This window comes from Bos grunniens, chromosome 12 (genome assembly GCF_055505025.1).
Source record: "Bos grunniens cultivar Pamir isolate PY7600 chromosome 12, Bosgru_T2T1.0, whole genome shotgun sequence".
Taxonomy (NCBI): Eukaryota; Metazoa; Chordata; class Mammalia; order Artiodactyla; family Bovidae; genus Bos; species Bos grunniens.
In genome coordinates, this window is record NC_141176.1 from 90,405,547 (window position 1) to 90,427,035 (window position 21,489).

General features: G+C 45.5%; 1 protein-coding gene across 1 annotated transcript in view; it reads left to right on the forward strand.

Moving 5' to 3' along the window:
* The window catches only part of MYO16 (myosin XVI), a 519,851-nt gene that overhangs the window by 269,184 nt on the left and 229,178 nt on the right, over positions 1 to 21,489 (forward strand). The window contains exons 15-16 of the mRNA XM_086328670.1: positions 2,026 to 2,143; positions 10,716 to 10,863. Of these exons, the coding sequence (XP_086184796.1) occupies positions 2,026 to 2,143; positions 10,716 to 10,863 (266 nt within the window). The remainder of the gene's footprint in view (positions 1 to 2,025; positions 2,144 to 10,715; positions 10,864 to 21,489) is intronic.

Below are 21,489 nucleotides of genomic sequence, written 5' to 3' on the forward strand. Positions count from 1 at the left end.
AATGAACACCTCCTTTAGGATGGACTGGTTGGACCTCCTTGCAGTCCAAGGGACTCTCAAGAGTCTTCTCCAACACCACAGTCCAAAAGCATCAATTCTTCGGCGCTCAGCCTTCTTCACAGTCCAACTCTCACATCCATACATGACCACTGGAAAAACCATAGCCTTGACTAGATGGACCTTTGTTGGCAAAGTAATGTCTCTGCTTTTTAATATGCTGTCTAGGTTGGTCATCGGAGAAGGCGATGGCACCTCACTCTAGTGCTCTTGCCTGGGAAATCCCATGGATGGAGAAGCCTGGAAGGCACAGTCCATGGAGTCTCTGAGGGTCAGACATGACTGAGGGACTTCACTTTCACTTTTCACTTTCATGCATTGGAGAAGGAAATGGCAACCCACTCCAGTGTTCTTGCCTGGAGAATCCCAGGGACGGGGGAGGCCTGGTGGGCTGCCCTCTATGGGGTCGCACAGAGTCGGACACGACTGAAGTGACTTAGCAGCTAGGTTGGTCATAACTTTCCTTAAGGAGTAAGCGTCTTTTAATTTCACGGCTGCAGTCACCATCTGCAGTGATTTTGGAGCCCAGAAAAAATTAAGTCTGACACTGTTTCCACTGTTTCCCCATCTATTTGCCATGAAGTGATGGAACCAGATGCCATGATCCTAGTTTTCTCAATGTTGAGTTTTAAGCCAACTTTTTCACTTTCCTCTTTCACTTTCATCAAGAGGCTCTTTAGTTCTTCACTTTTTGCCATAAGGGTGGCGTCATCTGCATATCTGAGGATATTGATATTTCTCCTGGCAGTCTTGATACCAGCTCGTGCTTCTTCCAGCCCAGCATTTCTCATGATGTACTCTGCGTATAAGTTAAATAAGCAGGGTGAAAATATACAGCCTTGACATTCTCCTTTTCCTATTTGGAACCAGTCTGTTGTTCCATGTCCAATTCGAACTGTTGCTTCCTGACCTGCATACAGATTTCTCAAGAGGCAGGTCATGTGGTCTGGTATTCCCAGCTCTTTCAGAATTTTCCACAGTTTATTGTGATCCACACAGTCAAGGGCTTTGGCATTGTCAATAAAGCAGAAATAGATGTTTTTCTGGAACTCTCTTGCTTTTTCGATGATCCAGCAGATGTTGGCAATTTGATCTCTGATTCCTCTGCCTTTTCTAAAATGAGCTTGAACATCTGGAAGTTCACAGTTCACATATTGCTGAAGCCTGGCTTGGAGAATATTGAGCATTTTAATTATCACAGGTACAATTAATTGTGAGAAAAGAATAGCATTAGTTCTATAGTCAATTTTTAAGGATATACGTCAAGAGAGAATTTCAGAGGCCAGAGTTTTCTGAGGGTCTGTGGTAACAACACTTTAAAGCTGCAAACAGCTGTCTCTGTAGTAGCACCTTGCGATGAGACACACTGGGTCCAAGGCTTCATCTAGAATTCTAATTCCTGCTCCTACGGGGAGAATGGTTGGCGTGGAGTGAAACCAGGGTGTGGGAGGGTGACCCGGGCGGTGGGTGCAGAATGGTACCTATTCGCCGGTCAAAAAGCGGGTTGTAAACAGATGTGTAAGTGAATATGTTATGTTTAAAAGAAATTCTGATCATTGCATATATTAACTCTTAATTCCTCCTTCCAAAGCTACTGAAGCACTTTACTCTTAAGTTGGAAAAAACCAACAGTACGTGCTGAGTTGTGTGTGTGTGTGCAGGTGTGTGTGTGTGCATGTGTGTGTGTGTGTGAAGAGAATGCCATCCTCCACTTACCCTGAGAGGGTAGTGTGAGGAAGGCAGTCGTGTGCTCTGTGCATCACTATCTTGTTACCACTAGTTACCCGTAGGGACGAAGGACATTAACAGTTTGCACTTGAGGAAAGAGTGACCTTAAAAATGCAATATTGTGTCGTATGGGCAGTCGATGACCTCTTAGCTGATGGAATGTTCCTGTCTCTTTGCTATAATCATCCCATTTTATTTAAGCACATTATTAGCACAGTAACTGTTTCCCTTTTTCTACAGGTCATGAGCATCTTAGAAGCATTTGGACATGCAAGGACCACTCTTAATGACCTGTCCAGCTGCTTCATAAAGTATTTTGAGCTACAGTTCTGTGAGAGGAAAAAGCACTTAACTGGAGGTAAGTGTAAAATTAACAAGGAGGCCTCAGGAGCTACAGGAAGGGGCCAGAGACACACTGAGCATGGCAGCAACAGTGACAGGTGTGTGTGTGTGCGTGTGTGTGTGCACGCATGTGTGCACACGTGTGTGTGTGCATGTGTACGTGTGTGTGCATGTGTTCGCGCGTGTGTGCGTGTGTGTGCATGTGCGTACGTGTGTGCATACATATGTGTGTGCACACGTGCGTGCATGTGTGTGCATGCGTACATGTGTGTACATGTGTGTGCGTGTGCACATGTGTGTGCGTGTGTGTGCGTGCGTGTGTGTGCGTGTGTGCACACGTGTGTGCATGCGTGCGTGTGTGTGTACTGTCTGTATACAGTGTGTGTATGGTGCGCATGCACCTGTGTGTGTGTAGTGTCTCAGCGTGCACATCGAGGGTGTCGAGTCATGAGTTCTGAAATGATTGCAAATTGAAAACTCTTCTGAAATGTAAGGTGAACCTTTTACAGCAGTGTTTGTACAAACTGTATCATATGAAACCAAACCAAAACCAGTTGAAATGAATCACACTTGCCAAACAGAGAAACAAACTAAAATAATCAAAATAAAATATAACTTGAGTATATAATTCCTTCATGCAACATACATTGAAATCTATTTTTAAGAACAGTGAATCTGTATTTTAAAATGATTGGATTAAAACAAGTCAAAAAATCAAAATAATCACTCCACTAAACCAAACTGAACTGTTTCTAATTTTATTTATATATTTAATGTATATTTTAAACTAGGGGTTTCTGTTTAAAACCCAACTAATTTAAAATAAACATGATTTTATATCTTTCAAATCAAAAGAGTATATATGCAAATTAGTAACATAAATACAACTGTATATAGAGTGCCTGAATCTACTTGGAAGAAATATTAATTTTCAAAATTTTGTAACAGCGGTCGGCATGAAAACAATTGCTAATTGTAATGACCTTTTAAGTAGACCGATTTTATTTGGCATTTTGAATTACCCTATCTTCCTTTCAGGAAACGATGGTCACTTCTGACCAAAGTTTAGAAACAAATAACCTGTATTCTCTGCTTCCCAGGTGTCTCGATGATAAAGAATCCGCCTGCCAGTAGCGGAGATGCTGCTTCCATACCTGGGTCGGGATCCCCTGAAGAAGGAGAAGGGAATGGCAACCCACTCCCTTCCCAGTATTCTTACCTGGGAAATCCCACAGACAGAGGAGCCCAGCGGGCTACCGTCCATGGGTCACACCTAGTTGGACACAACTTAGCGACTAAAGAACAACAAGCCTGTATTTTGCAGTTAGCGTATGTCTAAATCCCATTATGGCTAAATGAAATTTGGTTAAAAAAATGCATAAAAGGAGTAGGAAAAGATAATTTTAGCTGTTAAAGTTAGAGGTTTAAATTTTGCAATAGGAAAATTGTTTTGTTTTGTTTTTGATTTTTTAATCCATGGCTAAGAGCTCTACTTGAAGGTCTACAATTTAGGAAAACCTCAGAGGACAAATGTCTTAAGCATCAGACTCTTGTTTTCACAGCTTTGCTTGTGACAACCCAGTCAGAACATCCCTCCAAGTGAAGGGATCACTTCATTTAGGAGCATTAATTCCTCCTGACCTTTTCAGGCATCAGGGGTTGGAGCCACAGAAGCTGGGAGCTCGGGGGGTTCCAGAGGCCCCATGTTCCAGCCCCTTGTCACTCCAGGGGACCCAAAGATAAGTACCCAGTGTAATCAGGGAGCTTGTTAGAACTGCAGTCTCATAATCCACCCTGAACCTCAGGACTGGGAATCTTCAACAGGATTCCCTGGCAGTTCCGACAGACCCTGACATCTGGAAGCAGTGGTTCTAACCCAACCCGACTACAGCTGGACGCTAGGGTTTCTACAGGATTCCCTTGGAGGAGATGCAGCTTGTTCTTGAGTCAGTATTCCCGTGGCCAAGACAGAGACGCACTAAGTGGCTTCTGACGGACTCATTATTTAGTTGCTCAGTCGAGTCCGACTCTTTGCGACCCCACGGACTGTAGCCCACCAGGCTCCACTGTCCATGGGATTCTCCAGGCAAGAATACTGGAGTGGGTTGCCATTTCCTTCTCCAGGGTATCTTCCCGACCCAGGGATCGAACTTGGGTCTGCCGCGTTGCAGGCAGACTCTTTACCATCTGAGCCACCCGGGAAGTCCTTCTGACGGTCTTATCCATTCCTCACTTCATTTACTTTTTTTATGGATAGAGTTTAAAATGTCCTCTTCAGGCATGTTAGTTTAGAAAATTAGCGTATGCCATACAGAAAGCATACAGAAGCAGGCTTTCGAGGGGAGCCTTGTGTTACTGAGCCAGCAGCCCCGCAGAGCCGCCGCACAGTCAGACCGCCTTCCGGGCTGCAGGCTGTAACTCGAGGATGATAAGTACTCCTGCGGCGAACCGGAGGCACTCCCAGATGCTGGGATGCGCCCGGCGTAGGTGCTGAGCTGAGGGCATCAGTGTAGTCTCAGCCTGGCCTGCAGCTGAGCGCATCCTCTTAGGAACGTGCTGGTCCAGGCTCCCACGGGGCAGGGCGCCCCGCATGCTCCACTTGCCCTGTGGTTCTCCCCCCATCCCCTTCTCCTGAGGATCACCCTTCATTCAGGTCCTGTCGCCTATGTTTGCTGGGCAGCCTCCTGCTGTGCTCTTTTAAAAATGTGGCAAATTGATTTTGAAGTGGTTTTATATATATATACATATATGTATTTTTTGATTTGAAGAATAGTACAACTGCTAATAAATAAAGAAGCATATAACGTTGGTGCTCGTTGAGGCTACACTAATTGACGTGTAATGCCTAGGACATGAGAGGTTGGGGGAGGCTAACGGGAGCAGTCTGTGGGCTCAGATCTTAGTTTTACTCTGTTTAAGAGGAAGACAAGGAATGTTCAGAGGATGCTTATTAGGAGAGTGAGAGTTCAAGGGCACTTTCTTTGGAGTGAACTTTGAAGAAACTTCAAAGTGTACACTGCAAAGCTGAAGACTTGAGTGAGATGTGACGAGTGTCATCAAATATTCACCCCCCACGGGGAAAGCGTCTTGAATACAAAGGCGGATTCTTTGTGCAGCAGAGAGTTGGCTGAGGTTCCAGAGAAGGAGCCTGCTCGTGACTACACTGTGCTTTCTCCCACCCCAGGCAAAAGTTCAAGCAGGATGCAGAGCAGGTGCTAGCATGCTAAAGACGGTCCAACCTGCGATGCGGAGCTTGGACCAGAGGGTGCTACAGACCTTCCCCCTCGTCCGTGTTCTCTGGGTCCAAATATGTGCCCTGTGTTAACACTGATGAGATCTTCCGATGCCGAGAAGGGTGGCTCGTTAGCACTGTGGCCTCCCGGTGCTGGCAGCACAGGGTACACAGGGTCGACAGGAGGAGACGAGGGCATCAGTGACCGGCAGCTGCTGTAACGGAGCACCATGCCCTGGTGGAGAGCTATCCTGCACAGTTCTGGAGGCTGCAAGCCCAGCATCCAGGCGCAGCAGGACTGAGCCACCTCGGGTTCCCGGGAGAGAGTCTGTCCTCGTTCTTCTGGCTGACACTTGACTTGTAGAGACATCGCCCTGCTCTGCTTTGTCACGGGGGTTCTTCCTGCGTCTCTTTTCTTCTTACCGAGACACCAGTCATGTTGGGTTAGGACCCATTCCACTCTGTCCATTTTATCGTTTTAAAAAACAGTTATTCTACATTTTACTAGATAATTCTGTTTATACTGTTGTGTTGGGTGTTCACTTTGAAGTCAGTTGGAGTGCGTCCTGCCTGCAGGGTCATCCAGGGCTAAGACGTGTCTTTCTGACCTGCTGCCCCCCCAATGTACCGCTGTGTACCGCATCTGCAGGGTCTGGCACTGCATCTGGCAGAGTCAGTGGACAGTAGATACATGGTGAGCAGATGAATCAAGGGCGGAAGGAGGCTACAGAAGAAACTCTAACAGAGGACAAGGACTAGAAAAGCTCTTGAGGAACCCGGGCTTCCCAGGTGGTGCAGTGATAAGGAATCCACCTGCCGATGCAGGAGACACAGGTTCGATCCCTGGGTCAGGAAGATCCCCAGGAGTAGGAAAGGGCAACCCCCTCCAGTATTCTTGCCTGGAGAATCCTACGGACAGAGGAGCCTCTGCGGGCTGCAGTCCATGGGGTTGCACAGAGTCAGACACTTCACAACTGAGCATGCACACAAAGGAATGTGAGCCCAGGATTGGCAGCTCTGAGTGTTTACAAGTCTTTGTTGGATTCCAAAGAGGGGCTGAAGCTGATGGTCTCACTCTGAGCTCAGATTCCCAAGTCCTGGGCCCAGGCTCAGTTCTACCTCTGTCCCTATTTCTATGACCTGGATCAAACACCATAGAGGCTCTAGGCTTATTCGTAGGATGGAGAAGTTAGAGCTGAGACCAGGCAGAGCTTGGACGAGAATGGAGTGGAGTGAGTGTGAGATGCCAGGCCCGGAGAGGCTGCTCTGATCTGGAAACCCCATCCTGCTCAGTGTGGCCTTGTCTCGGCGTGAGAGCACCTGCCAGCACCCGCTTTCAGATGGAACCTCATGCCCAGGGGTCACCAGTCACAGGGCCCAGTGCTTAAGTGTTTTCTTTTGTGTGTGAGACGTGATTCACCCCACAACAGAGACTAGGGGCAGATCTATTGTGTTCGTCTTTACTTTTCAAAATTATTTTCAGTCTAAGAAAAAGTATCATCATCACCTCAAAAACAGGCACTCTCTGAACGCTTCAAGGAGCTGTAAGATCTGACTTCTGAGTTTTGAATAACTTCATCACCAAGAGCCCTTTTTCTGAATGAAAAATATAAAAGGTATTAATTTAACTCACTTTACATAGTTTTTAAAGCGAGCTGAGTTATCAAATTAGTCCCAGGTAAAAGCCTTCTGAATTTTAAGCATTTGCGAAAATAGTTAATCAAACCGGAGTAAGGTTTTTACACCTCAAATTAGGTAAAATATATGTAGGTTACAGGTTCATTTTGTGCTTTATAGAGTCAAACACAGCTCAGCAACTGAACAGCAGTGTCCTTAAATTATGAACACATATAATAGTTGTGATGCTTTTATTGTGGTGGTTGTTCTTTAGTTGTTAAGTTGTGTCCGACTCTTTGCAACCCCATGGGCTGCAGCACACCAGGCTCCCCTGTCCTTCACCGTCTCCTTGAGTTTGCTCAAACTCATGTCCATTGAGTCGGTGATGCCATCCCCATCCTCTGTCGTACTTTCTCCTCTTGCCCTCCATCTTTCCCAGCATCAGGGTCTTTTCCAGTGGGTCAGCTCTTCACATCAGGTGGCCAAACTACTGGAGTTTCAGCTTCAGTATGTCCAGTGCATATTCAGGGTTGATTTCCTTTAGGAGTGACTGGTTGGTTCTCCTTGCAGTCCAAGGGGCTCTCAAGAGATGTCTCCAGCACATAATTCGAAAGCATCAGTTTTTTGACGCTCAGCCTTCTTTGTGGTCCAGCTCTCACATCCCTTTGTGATTTTATTATACTGGGAATGCTATCTTACTCATTTAAGGGTGACAGATGCTGTATGTTTCCTTTATTGATACTATTGCTGATACTTTGATATAATGCCAACTCCTTGATCAGGCATTCAAACACAAATTGTAACATAAAAAATACAAGTATCAGTTTTATGAACCATCTGCTACAGTGAAGTAAGGATTGTTTCTTAATTTGAAGAAATTTTAATCAATAAATAACATTCTAGCCTGGCTTTTAGCCCAGGCTTCCCCTTCTGATTACTTATTTGACAGTATAACCTTTCTAGGTTGCCCAAACCCTTCTTCAGTCAGTGGCTCCCTTAACACCAAGGGCTCCTTCCTTCTTGAAGGAGAGGGAGTGTTCTCACCTCCATCTCCTTTCATCTTGATCAAAAATGCGTCCAGATCTATAAGACGCTTTCACAGCATATTATATATAATCTGCCAAGGTGTATATTGACATGTATGTTTTCAGTTGTGAAACTTTCTGGGAGATATGTTCACATAGGGTTCTGAAAATGTGGAGGATCACAGACTTATTTCCAGTCAAGACTGTTTCTGACATGAAACACTTTTTAAAACATACACGTCTTGAAAACTCGAGAAATAAGTAGGAACTTTCTGTTCATGGTCACTTGCATGAATGAGTCAGAAACCTTTCTGGCTCCAAAACCTATCCTCTTCCTTCCAGTGTCATTTCAGGCACAACAGAAAGTCCTGCACTTCCCTTGTTTGGAAGAATAGTAGGGTCTCATGAAAATTTGAATTTTTGGTTGTTTTGTCCATCTTCAAGATGGATTTTTAAAAAAATCTACTGATCAGAATTCTGCTAATCCACAGTAATTTTATTCACTGCTGGAGATGAGCTAACTAGGATGATTACTAATTATTCCATTTTTGAAAGATGAAGTGTATTGATGTCGCTCTATGATGTGGAATTTGATTAGTTCGGAATGCTGCTTTAAATTAAGCTTGTGTGTTGGCTTGAACAAATGGGCATCAAGTCAGTCTTTCCTCTGAGGATAGAAGCTTGATGATCAGAAGGATGAATGAAGGTCCTCCATTTCCACCTGAGATGTCTTTAGTTAGTGAACAGAAAACCACAGTAGGGACAACTCTTGACAGTTCATTTCCTAGGAGTGCAGATTTTAGCAGTTAGCTACTTCAGGGTCAATACTATTAATAACAAATGGAACATGTTTTCAGCATTTTGCTTAAGAAAGAAAAGTAAAATTTAATAATTTAGACCTCAACTTGAAATTTACCAACTGATTCGATGCTTATGGAAAAATGGAAAAGAAATTATACCACCTCTTTCTAATTTTATCACTTTGGGGCTTTAATACCACTAATTAAAGGGATACTTTGAAAGAGTCTTTCTTTATGCACTCATGGCAACCTTTCTAGAAGGTGTCCAGTGAGAGAACTTTTCTTAATAAAATTTATGAATTTTGAGACTTTTAAAGCACTGATCATCATTCTGAGACTAAATTGACCACTCACAAAATTTACAGGTATAAAGCACTGAAGAAGTGATTGCATTGGTTCCCTGAGATTCACTGTATAAAAACAAGCTTGGAGACCTCACATTTTTGCTTTTAGAGACTGGACTCTAGAATAATTAGTTGCAAACTCATTACATGAGTTGTTTATAGTTCAAATGTAGGGAAATTGAATTTATTTGCCTTCCTAAAACTGCTGTTAGGATCCAAAAAAATTATTGATCAGAAATTTTTGGTTCAAAGTGGAAAACTATAGTTATTTACAATTGCAGCTAAAATTGAAATGTGTGACTATTTTCTGCCATTCACATGGATAAGAATAAACCTAGATGCAAATGAAAAGCATACTCCAGAAACAGCAGAATTTCCAACATGTCAAATATATGTCAAAAGGTCTGACCAACACCAGAGTCTGAATTCCCAGCCCTCTTTGAAGCAGCGCCAGGGTTGTCATTTCCATGCTACATACTTTCATCATTTCCCACCTACTTTAAATGGAATTTCATCATCTACAATCCATAAAAGAAATAATTGATAAGCTAGACTTCATTACAATTAAAATTTTCTATTCTATGAAAGACATACGATCCATGAAGCATGTTCCTTGGCACTGACTCAACTGAGTTGAAAACTACATCTCCACGTGGTGTAGGCACGAATGTTTATAACTGCTTCATTCATCATCCCAAGAACTGGAAGCAACCAAGATGTCTTTTAATAGGTGAATGGATAAACTGTAGTACATTCATTCTGTGGACTAGTATTCACTAATAAAAAATGAGCTATAAAGCCTTGAAAAAACGAAAAAGTACCCTTTCGTATCATTATGTGAGAGAAGGCAGTCTGAAAAGGGTTCTTACTGTGTGACTCCAACCATATAACATTCAGGAAGAGGCGAAATTACAGTGCCAGTGCAGAGATCGCTGGTTGCCGGGAGCTGGGCAGAGGGAGGAGCAGGCGTATCAGTGACTTTTAGTGCCATGGAGCTGTTGTGTATGATGCCGGAAGGGTGCACGCATGACATACCGTCGTTCAGTGGCTCAGTCGTGCCCAGCTCCTTGCGACCCCAAGAACTGCAGCACGCCAGGCCTCCCTGTCCTTCACTGTCTCCCGGAGCTTGCTCAGACTCATGAGTCCATTGAGTCGGTGATGCCATTCAGCCATCCAATCTATACACATGATGCATACGTTTCTCAAAACCCATAGAACCGTATAACACAAAGAGTGAATACCAACATAAATTACAGACTTTCGTCAATAATAGTGTATCAGACTTGGTTCATTCATTTTAACAAATGCACCACTCTAATGCAAGATATTAATAACAAGCGAAACGACTTATTAGGGAAGGGAGAAGGGATATATTGGAACTCTCAGTAATTTCTGCTTAATTTTTCTGGACTTAAAAGATTTCTCTGAAAACAAAGTCTATTATTTTGTTTTTTTAAAAGTCTGTTTGAAAGGAAGCTGCATTCTTTTCTCTTCTGATAATACGTGTAAATGTACGGAGCTGAAACTAATAATGCCATTTAACAGAATTCCTCTTCTTTTCTTTAACCAGCCAGAATCTTCACGTATATGCTAGAGAAATCCAGACTCGTTTCACAGCCCCCTGGCCAGAGCAATTTCCTCATCTTCTACCTGCTGATGGACGGATTATCTGCTGAAGAGAAGTATGGACTGCACCTTAATAATTTACATGCCCATCGGTAAGTGATTATGTGTTTTCAGTTTGATAGTTCTGCCCTCAAATTGTGGTTGTGTTTTAGCAGTCTTAAAGTTTCTTCTTATTTTTCAGAGAAGAAATGGTGACTTCTTTTAGGAGAATAATTGGATATACTGTTAGGTTTGAACTATCTGTGTATTACCATTTATTGAGTGTTTAGGTGAAGTTTGTTGTGTGTGTATTATCTTATATTTTTCTAGTTTTCAGATCAGAATAATGGATTAGCACATTTCTAAGCATTTGTGTTCCCTTGGATATTTTGGATGTAACAGTTATGAATTCCTAATTTGGGGTTGTCTTTTGAAATAATGGGACATGGTATTTGAGCAATTATGGTGCATTAGGAACCGATGAGGTTACATAATGGCTTCAGATGAACCATGCACACAGGCTGGGGGCACTGACTTTCTGCAGGGGAGGCAGACCGTGTTTGTTAGAAGGAGGGGGCCTTGCTCACAGGATGGCCGTGCAAGGGGTCACTTGGCGACGTATGCGTTTTTGCCGACCACCTGACCCTGTGTGTCTCCCTTCATGGACGGGTCCACACTTGGAGAGGATGAGAATGAGCCAGCAAGGAGTGGGAACCCCACTCAGACGAGGAGTGGGGGAGCCGGGGGGAGAGGGTGGCGGGTGGGCATGTCCAAACCCAGTGGTGAATTCCTGGCCGAGCAGCGAGGAGGGGCCGCGCTCTGATAAAGCTGTGCGTTAACTTCAAACATTCGCTGACCCCTGACAACTGGCTGTTGCCGGATTTAAGAAGAATGATGTACTTGTGATTTTATGAGAATTTTTGTGAGAGAAAATAAAGGATGCATGAGGGGGAGGAGGAGGGCCTCCCAGGTGGGGATGGTGGTCAAGAACCCGCCTGCCAACGCAGGAGAGTCAAGAGACGTGGGTTCGATCCCTGGGTGGGGAAGATCCCCTGGAGGAGGGCATAGCAACCCACTCCATGTTCTTGCCTGGAGAATCATGGACAGAGGAGCCTGGTGGGCTATAGTCCCTGGGGTCGCAGAGAAGCAGACATGCCTGAGCGACTAAGCTCACACGCACGGCAGGGTGGAGCGTGGCCAGAGAACTGGTCACGTCTGAGAGCTGAAGGCCACGCTGAGCGGACAGGGAGGTGGAGGGGTCCAGTGCCGGCACTGAGAGAGGGGCCTTTTCCAGCCCCCTGGGGTCTCCATGGAGCTGAACCCCCAGACCTGTCCAGGCGGGGACAGGACCACGTCTGTGGTCACCACGGCTGCAGAGGGGAAGGAGGTGGGGCGTGCGCCCAGGGGCGAGGAATGAACTGGCCTTATTTGAAGGCCCCCTTAGATGATTATTTAATTACATTATTTAATTATTTAATGACAACTCACTCGGTTTCCTTGAAACTATTACAGCCAACAGTACAGATCCCGTTTATCATGTTGATAGAGACTTAAAGTGAAGAAGGCCTTAGCAAAATTGTTGTTCAAAGTGAGAGGTGGTTTGGAGATTTACTGTCCCCCAAACAAGAGAAATTCAGAAGAAAAAGAAAGCACTGATACTGAAGAATCATAGCCCAGGCAAAAGCAATTTTAAAAACAGAGATTCGAACCCCAATACTTTGGCCACATGATCGAAGAGCTGACTCATTGGAAAAGACCCTGATTCTGGAAAAGACTGAGGGCAGGAGGAGGAGGGGACAGCAGAGGATGAGATGGCTGGATGGCATCACCGACTCAGTGGACACAAGTTTTAGTAAAGTCCAGGAGATGGTGAAGGACAGGGAAGTGTGGCATGTTACAATCCACGGGGTCACAAAGAGTCGGACACGACTGAGCGACTGAACAACAGCAAACCTACAGGTGCGCTGGCATTTTTATTTTTTTATCAAATCACCTCATTTCCTAAAGGAAGAGATCAGATCTGGAGGTACAGGGAGGTCTATACCGAAGTGAGTACAACAGCAGAAGTGGGATGACCCGGTCTTGAATCACTCTCTGTTTTTCTGCATCGGGCGTCTCAGACAGGAGGGAAAGCATCCGATTGGGGGCTGTTGGGGTGTTCTGGGCAGCCTGTGGGGAAGAAAAGTCTCGGTGGCTTGCATTCCTCATCTTTCCTGCCAGCAAAGGCTCAAAGCTGGCGGCAGAGCGTTGCGTTAGGTGCTGCGTCTGCACGCGTGTGTGTGCGTGCTTGTACACGCGTGTGCCTGGCCTTGCAGACGCAGAGCCACTGAGGAACAAAAGGCAGCCGTCTAGTCCAGCATTCAAAGACACGATTCAGCCTCTTGGGCCACGGTTTGGACCCCTCTTTTGAAGTGTGAGAGCGTGTGGGAGAAAACAAGTGTTTCTCTATTGACCTCCGTTCCAACATCCGTTTCTCTTTGCGAAAGAGAGCTTGGAAGCGCTGAGGCCATTTAGAAAGTCAAACGTCAGGGCTTGCTTTGTGAGAAGGCCCAACAGGAAAGAGCTCAGCAAAATCATGAATAATTCAACTCTCTTGAACAAAGAAGTTATTTTATTAAAATGAATTATAAATATCTAACGAGTGCAAAACAACATTCCTCAGTAAAAATGTACACTGCCACTCCAGATTCATAAAACATATCCATTGGAGCATTTGTACCATGACAGTTCCACAGACAGAGTATTCTTTAATAATAAAACCAGCAGTTTTGCAAGTTATAATGTCTTATACATCCCAATATTTCTGTGATTTGTGTCCTGTGGGTCTTTTAACAGTCACAGCGTTTGTGGGTTTTCTTGCCTTTACAGTCCTGGTCAGCCTTGAGGAGCTTATATTTGTATTGGGGGTATATCGTCCTTGCTTAGTCATTACATACATTAAGTACTAGAGTTTTGTAAATTGTTTGGCTTGCTCACAATCAGTAGTATTAATAACTTATTAGCTTTCTAACCTTTCACAATTTGATGATCTTTCTGAGTTTCCTCCTTAAGGAATTCATAGGTAAAGGATATCACTATATTTATATAACTATATATTGTTACATAAACAATATATAAATAAACTACATATTGTTTATATGTAAACAATATTATTATCACACATACTTATCTGATTTTAAGAGATATTGATATATTATCAGGTAGAACAAGTAAGCATCTACTTTACCATCTAAATGTCCCTTTGCTTATTCAATGCTTATTCCATAATGCAACTTGTCTTGAGATTTTGATGATGTATAGTGAGTCTTTAAAGCAAACATTACAAACGTTTGCAAACCTGCCTCCTTAAAATGCCTCTTTTCTTTATTACTACCAACTGGTTACCTACATGAAACATGTAAATAAACATGGAACAGGAATTGTAAGCTGAAGACATATCCAAGATTCATCACATGTCCCTATGTGATCAGAACTCCAAAGAGAAGAAAGGATTATTGTAACTAGTGCTATGCTACTGCAGTTAAAGCTACAGAAGTGTTTTTGTTTTGTTTTTTTAACTTTGACTCTGGTTTGGAACTAAAAGTTTTCAGAGTCTCACATGAAAATTTATGGAGGTTTATTTTAGTGTTAAATGCACCTAAAAATACTCTCTTGTTTGTATAATTGGAACAGTATCTAGAACAAGCAGATAGGACTCTTGTTTATAGAATAGAAATGGAGCAGATCTAGACATCAAATCTTATAGCTTAACTGCATGAAAGCAATATTTATAACACTTTGCCTAGAATCTTCCTGGACAGATGGTTTAAACAACGACCACAGGAAAAATGTCTCTGGGTCCTGACATTTTGAGCAGCAGCAGTAAGTTGCATTATAGAAAACCACCACTAGATGGCACACTCTCCACAAAATCAGACGGCCAAAATACGTCTCCATCATTAAAGGTTTCTTTTTTTCCACCAAACTTATTTATTTCTAATTGAAGGAAAGTTGCTTCACAATATACCTACGGCTTCCACATGAGTCAGCCATAGGTATCCGTGTGTCCCCTCCCTCTGGGACCTCCCTCCCAGCTCCCACCCCATCCCACCCCTCTAGGTTGCTGCAGAGCCCGGGTTTGAGTCGTACAGCAGATGCCCGCTGGCGTCTACGCCACACGTGCTGCTGTACGTGCTTCCACGTGACTCTCCATTCCCCGCGCCTCTCCTTCCGCCCCCACTGTGCGCACCAGTCTCTTCTCTGTGTCTGTGTCTCTACTGTTGTCCTGTAAATATGTTGGTCAGTACCACGTTTCTGGATTCCATATATATGCATTAATATATGATATTTGTTTTTCTCTTTCTTACTTCACTCTGTATAATAGAGCCTAGGATCATCCACCTCAGTAGAATGGCTCAAATATGTTCCTTTTTATGGCTAATACTCTATTGTATATACGTCCCACAGTTTCTTTACCCATTCATCCCTTGATGGACGTCTAGGTTGCTTCCGTGCCTGAGCGTTTGTAAGTTGCGCCGCAATGAGCACTGGGGTACATGTGTGTTCTTTAATTTCGTTTTCCTCCGGGTATATGCCAAGTAGTGGGGTCGCTAGGTCCTCTGGTAGTTCTGCTCCGTTTTTTGAGGAATCTCCACAGTGGCTGTGTTATTTTCCATTCCCACCAACAATGCAAGAGGGTTCCCATTTCTTCGCACCCTCTCCAGCATTCGTCGTTTGTGGGGGTTTTTGATGATGGCCATTCTGACGGGTGTGAGGAGATATTTCATTGTAGTTTTGATATGCCTTTCTCTAATAACGATTGATGTTGAGCATCTTTTCATGTGTTTATTAGCCATCTGTATGTCTTCTTTGGAGAAATGTCTGTTCAGGCCTCTTGGCCACTTTTTGATTGGGTTGTTTGTTTTTCGGTTACTGAGTTGCCTAAGCTGCTTGTATATTTTGGAAAGGGATCCCTTGTCAGTCTCCTTTGTCCAGGCTGTACGGTCGTGTTCCTTCTTCCGTTTGGCTTCTGTCCGTGATGGTACGGTTGAGCCAGTGTTTCATGTAGGCTTCATGTTGGGAGTGATCTGTGTTTGCATTCTGGTGGGGGGAGGTGAGTTTGGGGGTTTTTTTTCCCCCTCTGATGGGTAGGGCTGTGTGAGGCCTTATGCTTTGGGTGCCCCTGGTAATCCTGGGCTGTGTGAGGCCTTATGCTTTGGGTGCCCCTGGTAATCCTGCCCACCGCCGGTTGGGTTTGGGTCCTTGTCTTGCTTGTTGTTCAGGCGGAGCATCTTGCCCTGAGTGCTGGCAGCAGTTGGGTGATGCCAGCTCGTGTACACAGGTGGAGGCCTTTGCCAAGTTCTCACCAATCAGTGCTCCCTGGGTTGGGAGTTCCTGGCAGTCTAGGGTCTGGGACTCACTGCTCCCACTCCAGAGGCTCCGGCCCGGTCTCTGGCCAGGGGACCGAGGCTCCGCAAGTCATTTGTTTTGGCATTAAAGGGGATTAAAACAAACATACCGAGGCACTAGCAGTGAAGAACTCGCCTGCCAGTGCAGCAGATATAAAAGACGTGGGTTCAATCACTGGGTCGGGAAGATCCCCTGGAGTCGGAAGTGGAAACCCTCTCCAGTATTCTTCCCTGGAGAATCCCATGGACGCAGGAGCCTGGCGGGCTACAGTCCGTGGGGTCGCAAAGAGTCAGACGTGGTTGAACTGACTTAACATAGAAACAAGAAACAAAAGATAAACCCCAGACAAATGGCGAGTACAAAATCAAGCAAATAATAACAAAAATAATGGAACATGCACACACCCATACAAAACCAAAACAGTCCAAAGGAAATAAAGTACAAGAGACTAACCCAGTAAGAAAGGAAACCAAAAATGATATCGGCCAATTAAAAAAAACGATCTAAAGCACAAACCAGAAAACAAAATCAAAGCAAGGTGCCAACTGGGGAAGAAAGCAGAGAAGACAAAATAAACTAACAAACAGGATGAAAAAAAAGAAAGAAAAATAGGAAAAGAAAGGGAGAATAGAAAAGCAAAGTTAAATAGAGTATATAAAAAAGGTCTATATGTATTAAAGAATATCTACAGCAGGAAAAAAGCAGTAAGAAAACAGACGAAAAATAGTTTAAAAATAAATTTTGAAAAATTCGAAGAAAAAAAAAAACCCACAGAATTGCAAAAGTCCAACAGAGAGGCAAAAATATATAAAGGAAATAAAAAGTGGGATTAAAAAAAAAGTCTTAAATAGAGTTATTAGTGTTAATAAAACCAACAACTGCAGCAACAGAGGAAAAAAAAGAAAAAGAAGAATAAAAAAATCCAGAACCAAACAGAACAAGTCAAAATGAAGAAGAAGAAGAAACGTCTGTCTCAGCTCTCGGCTGCCCGCATCCTTCCCCTCGCTGTGAGTCAGAGTCCACCTTCAGCTCCTAGGGTGCCCTCCAGCTCCGCGCGGGTCTCTGGACCTGCTGTGAGGCAGCGGGGACTCTCATCTAGTCCTGCTACTGCGTGTTCTTGCCTCCGACGTCCTTGGCTGCCAGAGCTCCTGAGTTTTCTTTTGCGGGAACTCTCTTTGTCCTTTTATGTATTCAACAGGCAGAGTCTGCCTCGTTGATCGTGTGGACTGCAGCTTGCACAGCTGGTGGGAAGGCCTCTGGCCTCTGGGCCGCGCTGCCCCAGCTTTCGGTTGGCTTTCGGTTGTGGCTCTATGTCCACTGCTGCCTGTGTCGCCCACTGGGGCTCCCTCCTGAGGCGGCCCTGGAGGACCGGGGTCTGCCCCAGCGGGGCCTGAGCGTGGAGGGGGCACTGCTTGGATCCCCTGCTTGGAACCAAGCTTGGAGGTCCCCTGCTTGGATCCCGGGGACGCTGGCAGCACCGGGCACCCAGCGGAGCTGGCGGCTAGGGAAGAGGGAAGCACGGGGCTCTCAGGGTTCTTCCGAGCCTCTGGCAGCTCTGTGCCAGTGGGGACTGAGCGTGGAGTGGGCGCACCTGCTTGGATCGCGGGGACCCTGGCGGCACCGAGTGTGCAGGGACGCCATCTGCCTCGGTCGCGGGAGCTGTGACCCGACTGGAGCCTCCTTCCAGCCTCTGGCCGCTGGTGTTCAAATGATCCTTTTTGGCTGCTCCTTCTCTGTGGCTCTGCGTGTTCAAGGCACTTAAACATCCCCCCTGGCTGGGGACCTTCTCTGTCACTCAGTGCATCAAGCACGTAAAGGCCACCTTCCTCCAGGGTCCTTCTCGATTCTTCAGCTGCCAGTACTGGGCGGAGAGGCCCCAAGGATGGCTCCAGCTGCCATGTGGGACTCAGCAGTGTCACCTCGTGGCTGCCCATTTCCCCGAGGCGTTCCCACCGCAGAGCCCTCCCTCACGTCTTCCTGGGCCCTCTCCCCACAGGCAAAGCAGACCTCGCCCTAGGATTAAGCTCCGATCCGATCCCCACAGCCCAGCACCCAGCAGCTGCCCTTTTTAGGGTTCGTGCGTCCCTGTCCGGGGTACACAGAGCAGCAGCAGGAACTGTCCATATGGTTCTCAGTCCTTTTAGCCTCAGCCGGTCACGGGTGAGCTGCTGCGCTCTCCAGGAGCCTCTGATGCCAGCCCTCTGTCCCGAACAATCTTCCTGATGGGGGATCGGACCCCTGCTTCGGTCCCCCCAGCCCCACCTGCTGTCTCGGGTGCAGGCCTGGTCCTGCTCAGTCTCCTCCTGCTCCCTCCTTCCTGCACCCTCCCAGGTTTTGCGTGGATCTGTACGTTCCTCTCCAGTGTCCGGGGATGCTTGCCAGCTCTCAGCTGGTGCCCTGTGAGATCCTTCGCATCCGAGGATGTGTTCCTGAGGCATCCACGAGAGGAGCTTCACTCCAGCCCACCCACCCCACCCCTATCCTGTCTCCAAAGGTCTCTTTTATTGACGGTTCTTCCTATGATTCCCTGTTTCTTTTTCTTGGCTGTTTGTTTCTCAGATTTTATTTCAAAACATTTTAAGTGATACCAACACTGCATCTGGAAAGTAAATACAGTGTCTGTTCCTGGGAACTGAGATTTAAAGAAAGTCAGAAGTAGTCATCAATTGCTCATCTTCAGCCTGCTTTGCACAGCTCTTACGGGGTTAGTCCCAGAACAGCTGGGCTCTGAAATCTAGAGAATTGATTCCTCACCTCCCTTCATGTTGATTAATGATGGAAATGACTGGGATGTGGCCTCAGAGCATTCTCTGCAAAGGTCAGGTTTGAATTATAAACTGAGAGCAAGCAATCATTTGACTCAGCGAGTGTGACCTGCTTCTAACCTTGTGTGTTAGTGAAGGGAAACTCTGACTCACCGAGCACTTGAACTTGAGAGGGCTGCCCCAGTACACCTGTCACAGTAGGTGAGGCAGCTCTGAACTCTCAGTGAACATGCATTTTTTTTCTTGCTAAGGGTTTATTATGCGTGTTGAACTTAACCTGAGAAAGACGCACACAATTTTAAGAAGTTAAGAGTAAATTTAAATTTCTTTGAGGATGATTTTTAACGATGCTGTGATATAATCCACAGTTTACTCGATGCACATTTTATGCACCCCAAGCTTAAAGATGGTCCCGAGACAAAGGTTTGAGGCAGGAGGTATTACATTCAGTTTCTGACTGATTCTGTTATTAATTAAATGATGATCACAACTGTGATAAGTGCAACTTACAGAGCACTTACCACAGTTGGGGTCCTCTCCTGGGTCTCCCTTGTCATGTTGAACGCCCACCTGTTACGGGGCAGAGGGCGCGGGACCACAGCCTCACCAGACGGTCCAGGCCGTGAGGATGGGGAGGTTGGCCAGGAGCCGAGTCTGCCTCTTGGTCTTAAACCTGTGTTGTCTCTGCAGCAGCGCTGCCTGTAAAATATCACCTCCTGCGTTTGCAGCTTTGCATCCAGGAGATTTCAAAGAAGCTGAGAGGGAAAGCGCAAGGCCAAGTGTGTATGTGCGTTTTTATCAATATTTACAGTCAGTTAAGCACAACTAACTCAGGGCATTTCTGGAGTCTCTCCCCCTCTAACTACCAGAAAAAGCAATCCTGGCCCGTTTCTTTATCCAGGAGCGTAAGAAAATGTTTGAAGCGCATTGATCACCTTAGCTGAAGGTCCTGTTCAAAGTACAAGGAAGGTTGGATCACTTCAGTGAGTGGGCCGGTACACTTCACTTGTGAAAAAGGCCAATAGGAAGAAGTTAGGGTCCGTGGCTTTCTTACTTCCATCTGTGAGCGATGTCTGCCCGACAGTGGAGAGGAGAGAGGAAGGAGCACACAGACGTCAGTTACTCGCTCTGCCCCTTGGGCTCATCGGCGCTGTCCACAGGCACACCCCCACCATCTCCCAGATTTCCTTTGCAGTTCACAGAGGGACAGAATTGACAGGGCTTACTGGAAAATAGATGGGGAAACAGTGGACACAGTGGCTGACTTTATTTTTTCTGGGCTCCAAAATCACTGCAGATGGTGATTGCAGCCATGAAATTAAAAGACGCTTGCCCCTGGGAAGGAAAATTATGACCAACCTAGACAGCATATTAAAAACCAGAGACATTACTTTGCCAACAAAGGTCCATCTAGTCAAGGCTATGGTTTTTCCAGCAGTCATGTATGGATGTGAGAGTTGGACTATAAAGAAAGCTGAGTGCCGAAGAATTGATGCTTTTGAACTGTGGTGTTGGAGAAGACTCTTGAGAGCCCCTTGGACTTCGAGGAGATACAACCAGTCCATCCTAAAGGAAATCAGTCCTGAATATTCATTGGAAGGACTGATGCTAAAGCTGAAACTCCAATACTTTGGCCACCTGATGCGAAGAGCTGACTCATTTGAAAAGACCCTGATGCTGGGAAAGACTGAGGGCAGGAGGAGAAGGGGACGACAGAGGATGAGATGGTTGGATGGCATCACCAACTTGATGGACATGGGTTTGGGTGGACTCTGAGAGTTGGTGATGGACAGGGAGGCCTGGCGTGCTGCGGTCCATGGGGTTGCAAAGAGTCAGGCTACTGAACTGAAATGAACCAGTGGATAAGATGCTGTTCCTCATCCTATCGAGGCAGTTGATAGCTTACAGTCAACAATGTTGGATTTGTGATCTCTGAAGAAGAAGATTTAGCTTTGGGACCAGGGACCAGGCTTGATCACTCAAGAGCTTTGGTGTAGCAGAGTTTTATGAAAGTCGGAAAATGGAGAGAGAAAGCTTCTGACATAGACATCAGAAGGGGGACGCAGAACATCCCCCCACCCCAGCTAGTTTTATCAGGACCTTATACACTTTTTTCAGACCCACTCCCACAACATTCATCTTAAAGGAACAAGATTAGAATGAACAATAGAAAGATCTTACCAGACCCACTCCCATAATAGACATTTTAAGATGACAGGATTAGTCAGAAGGTTCTTGTTAAGGAGAAACATGTCCTCGAGCCAGATACATTGTTATATTGACTAAGAAAAGCAACGTAGAAAAGAATGTTTGTCTTTTTCTCCTTGAGAGCCCCAGCCCCCTTTCTCCTCGTCGGGAACCCTGGACTTCTTATCAGCCTACCTAGGAATTGACTCTCTCACAGTCACATCATGGAATCAGTCAACACGAGCAGCTGTGAGCAGAGGCTCCTCAGAAGGCTGTGATGTCAAGTCCTGCACCTGCTGGCGTGTGGAGGGACTTGCCTTCCGTGACAGGTGACTCTCTTTTTCGTGTCCCCGATATTCGTTGGCAAACATGCACGGTCTGCTAAGAGCAGTACGCTTG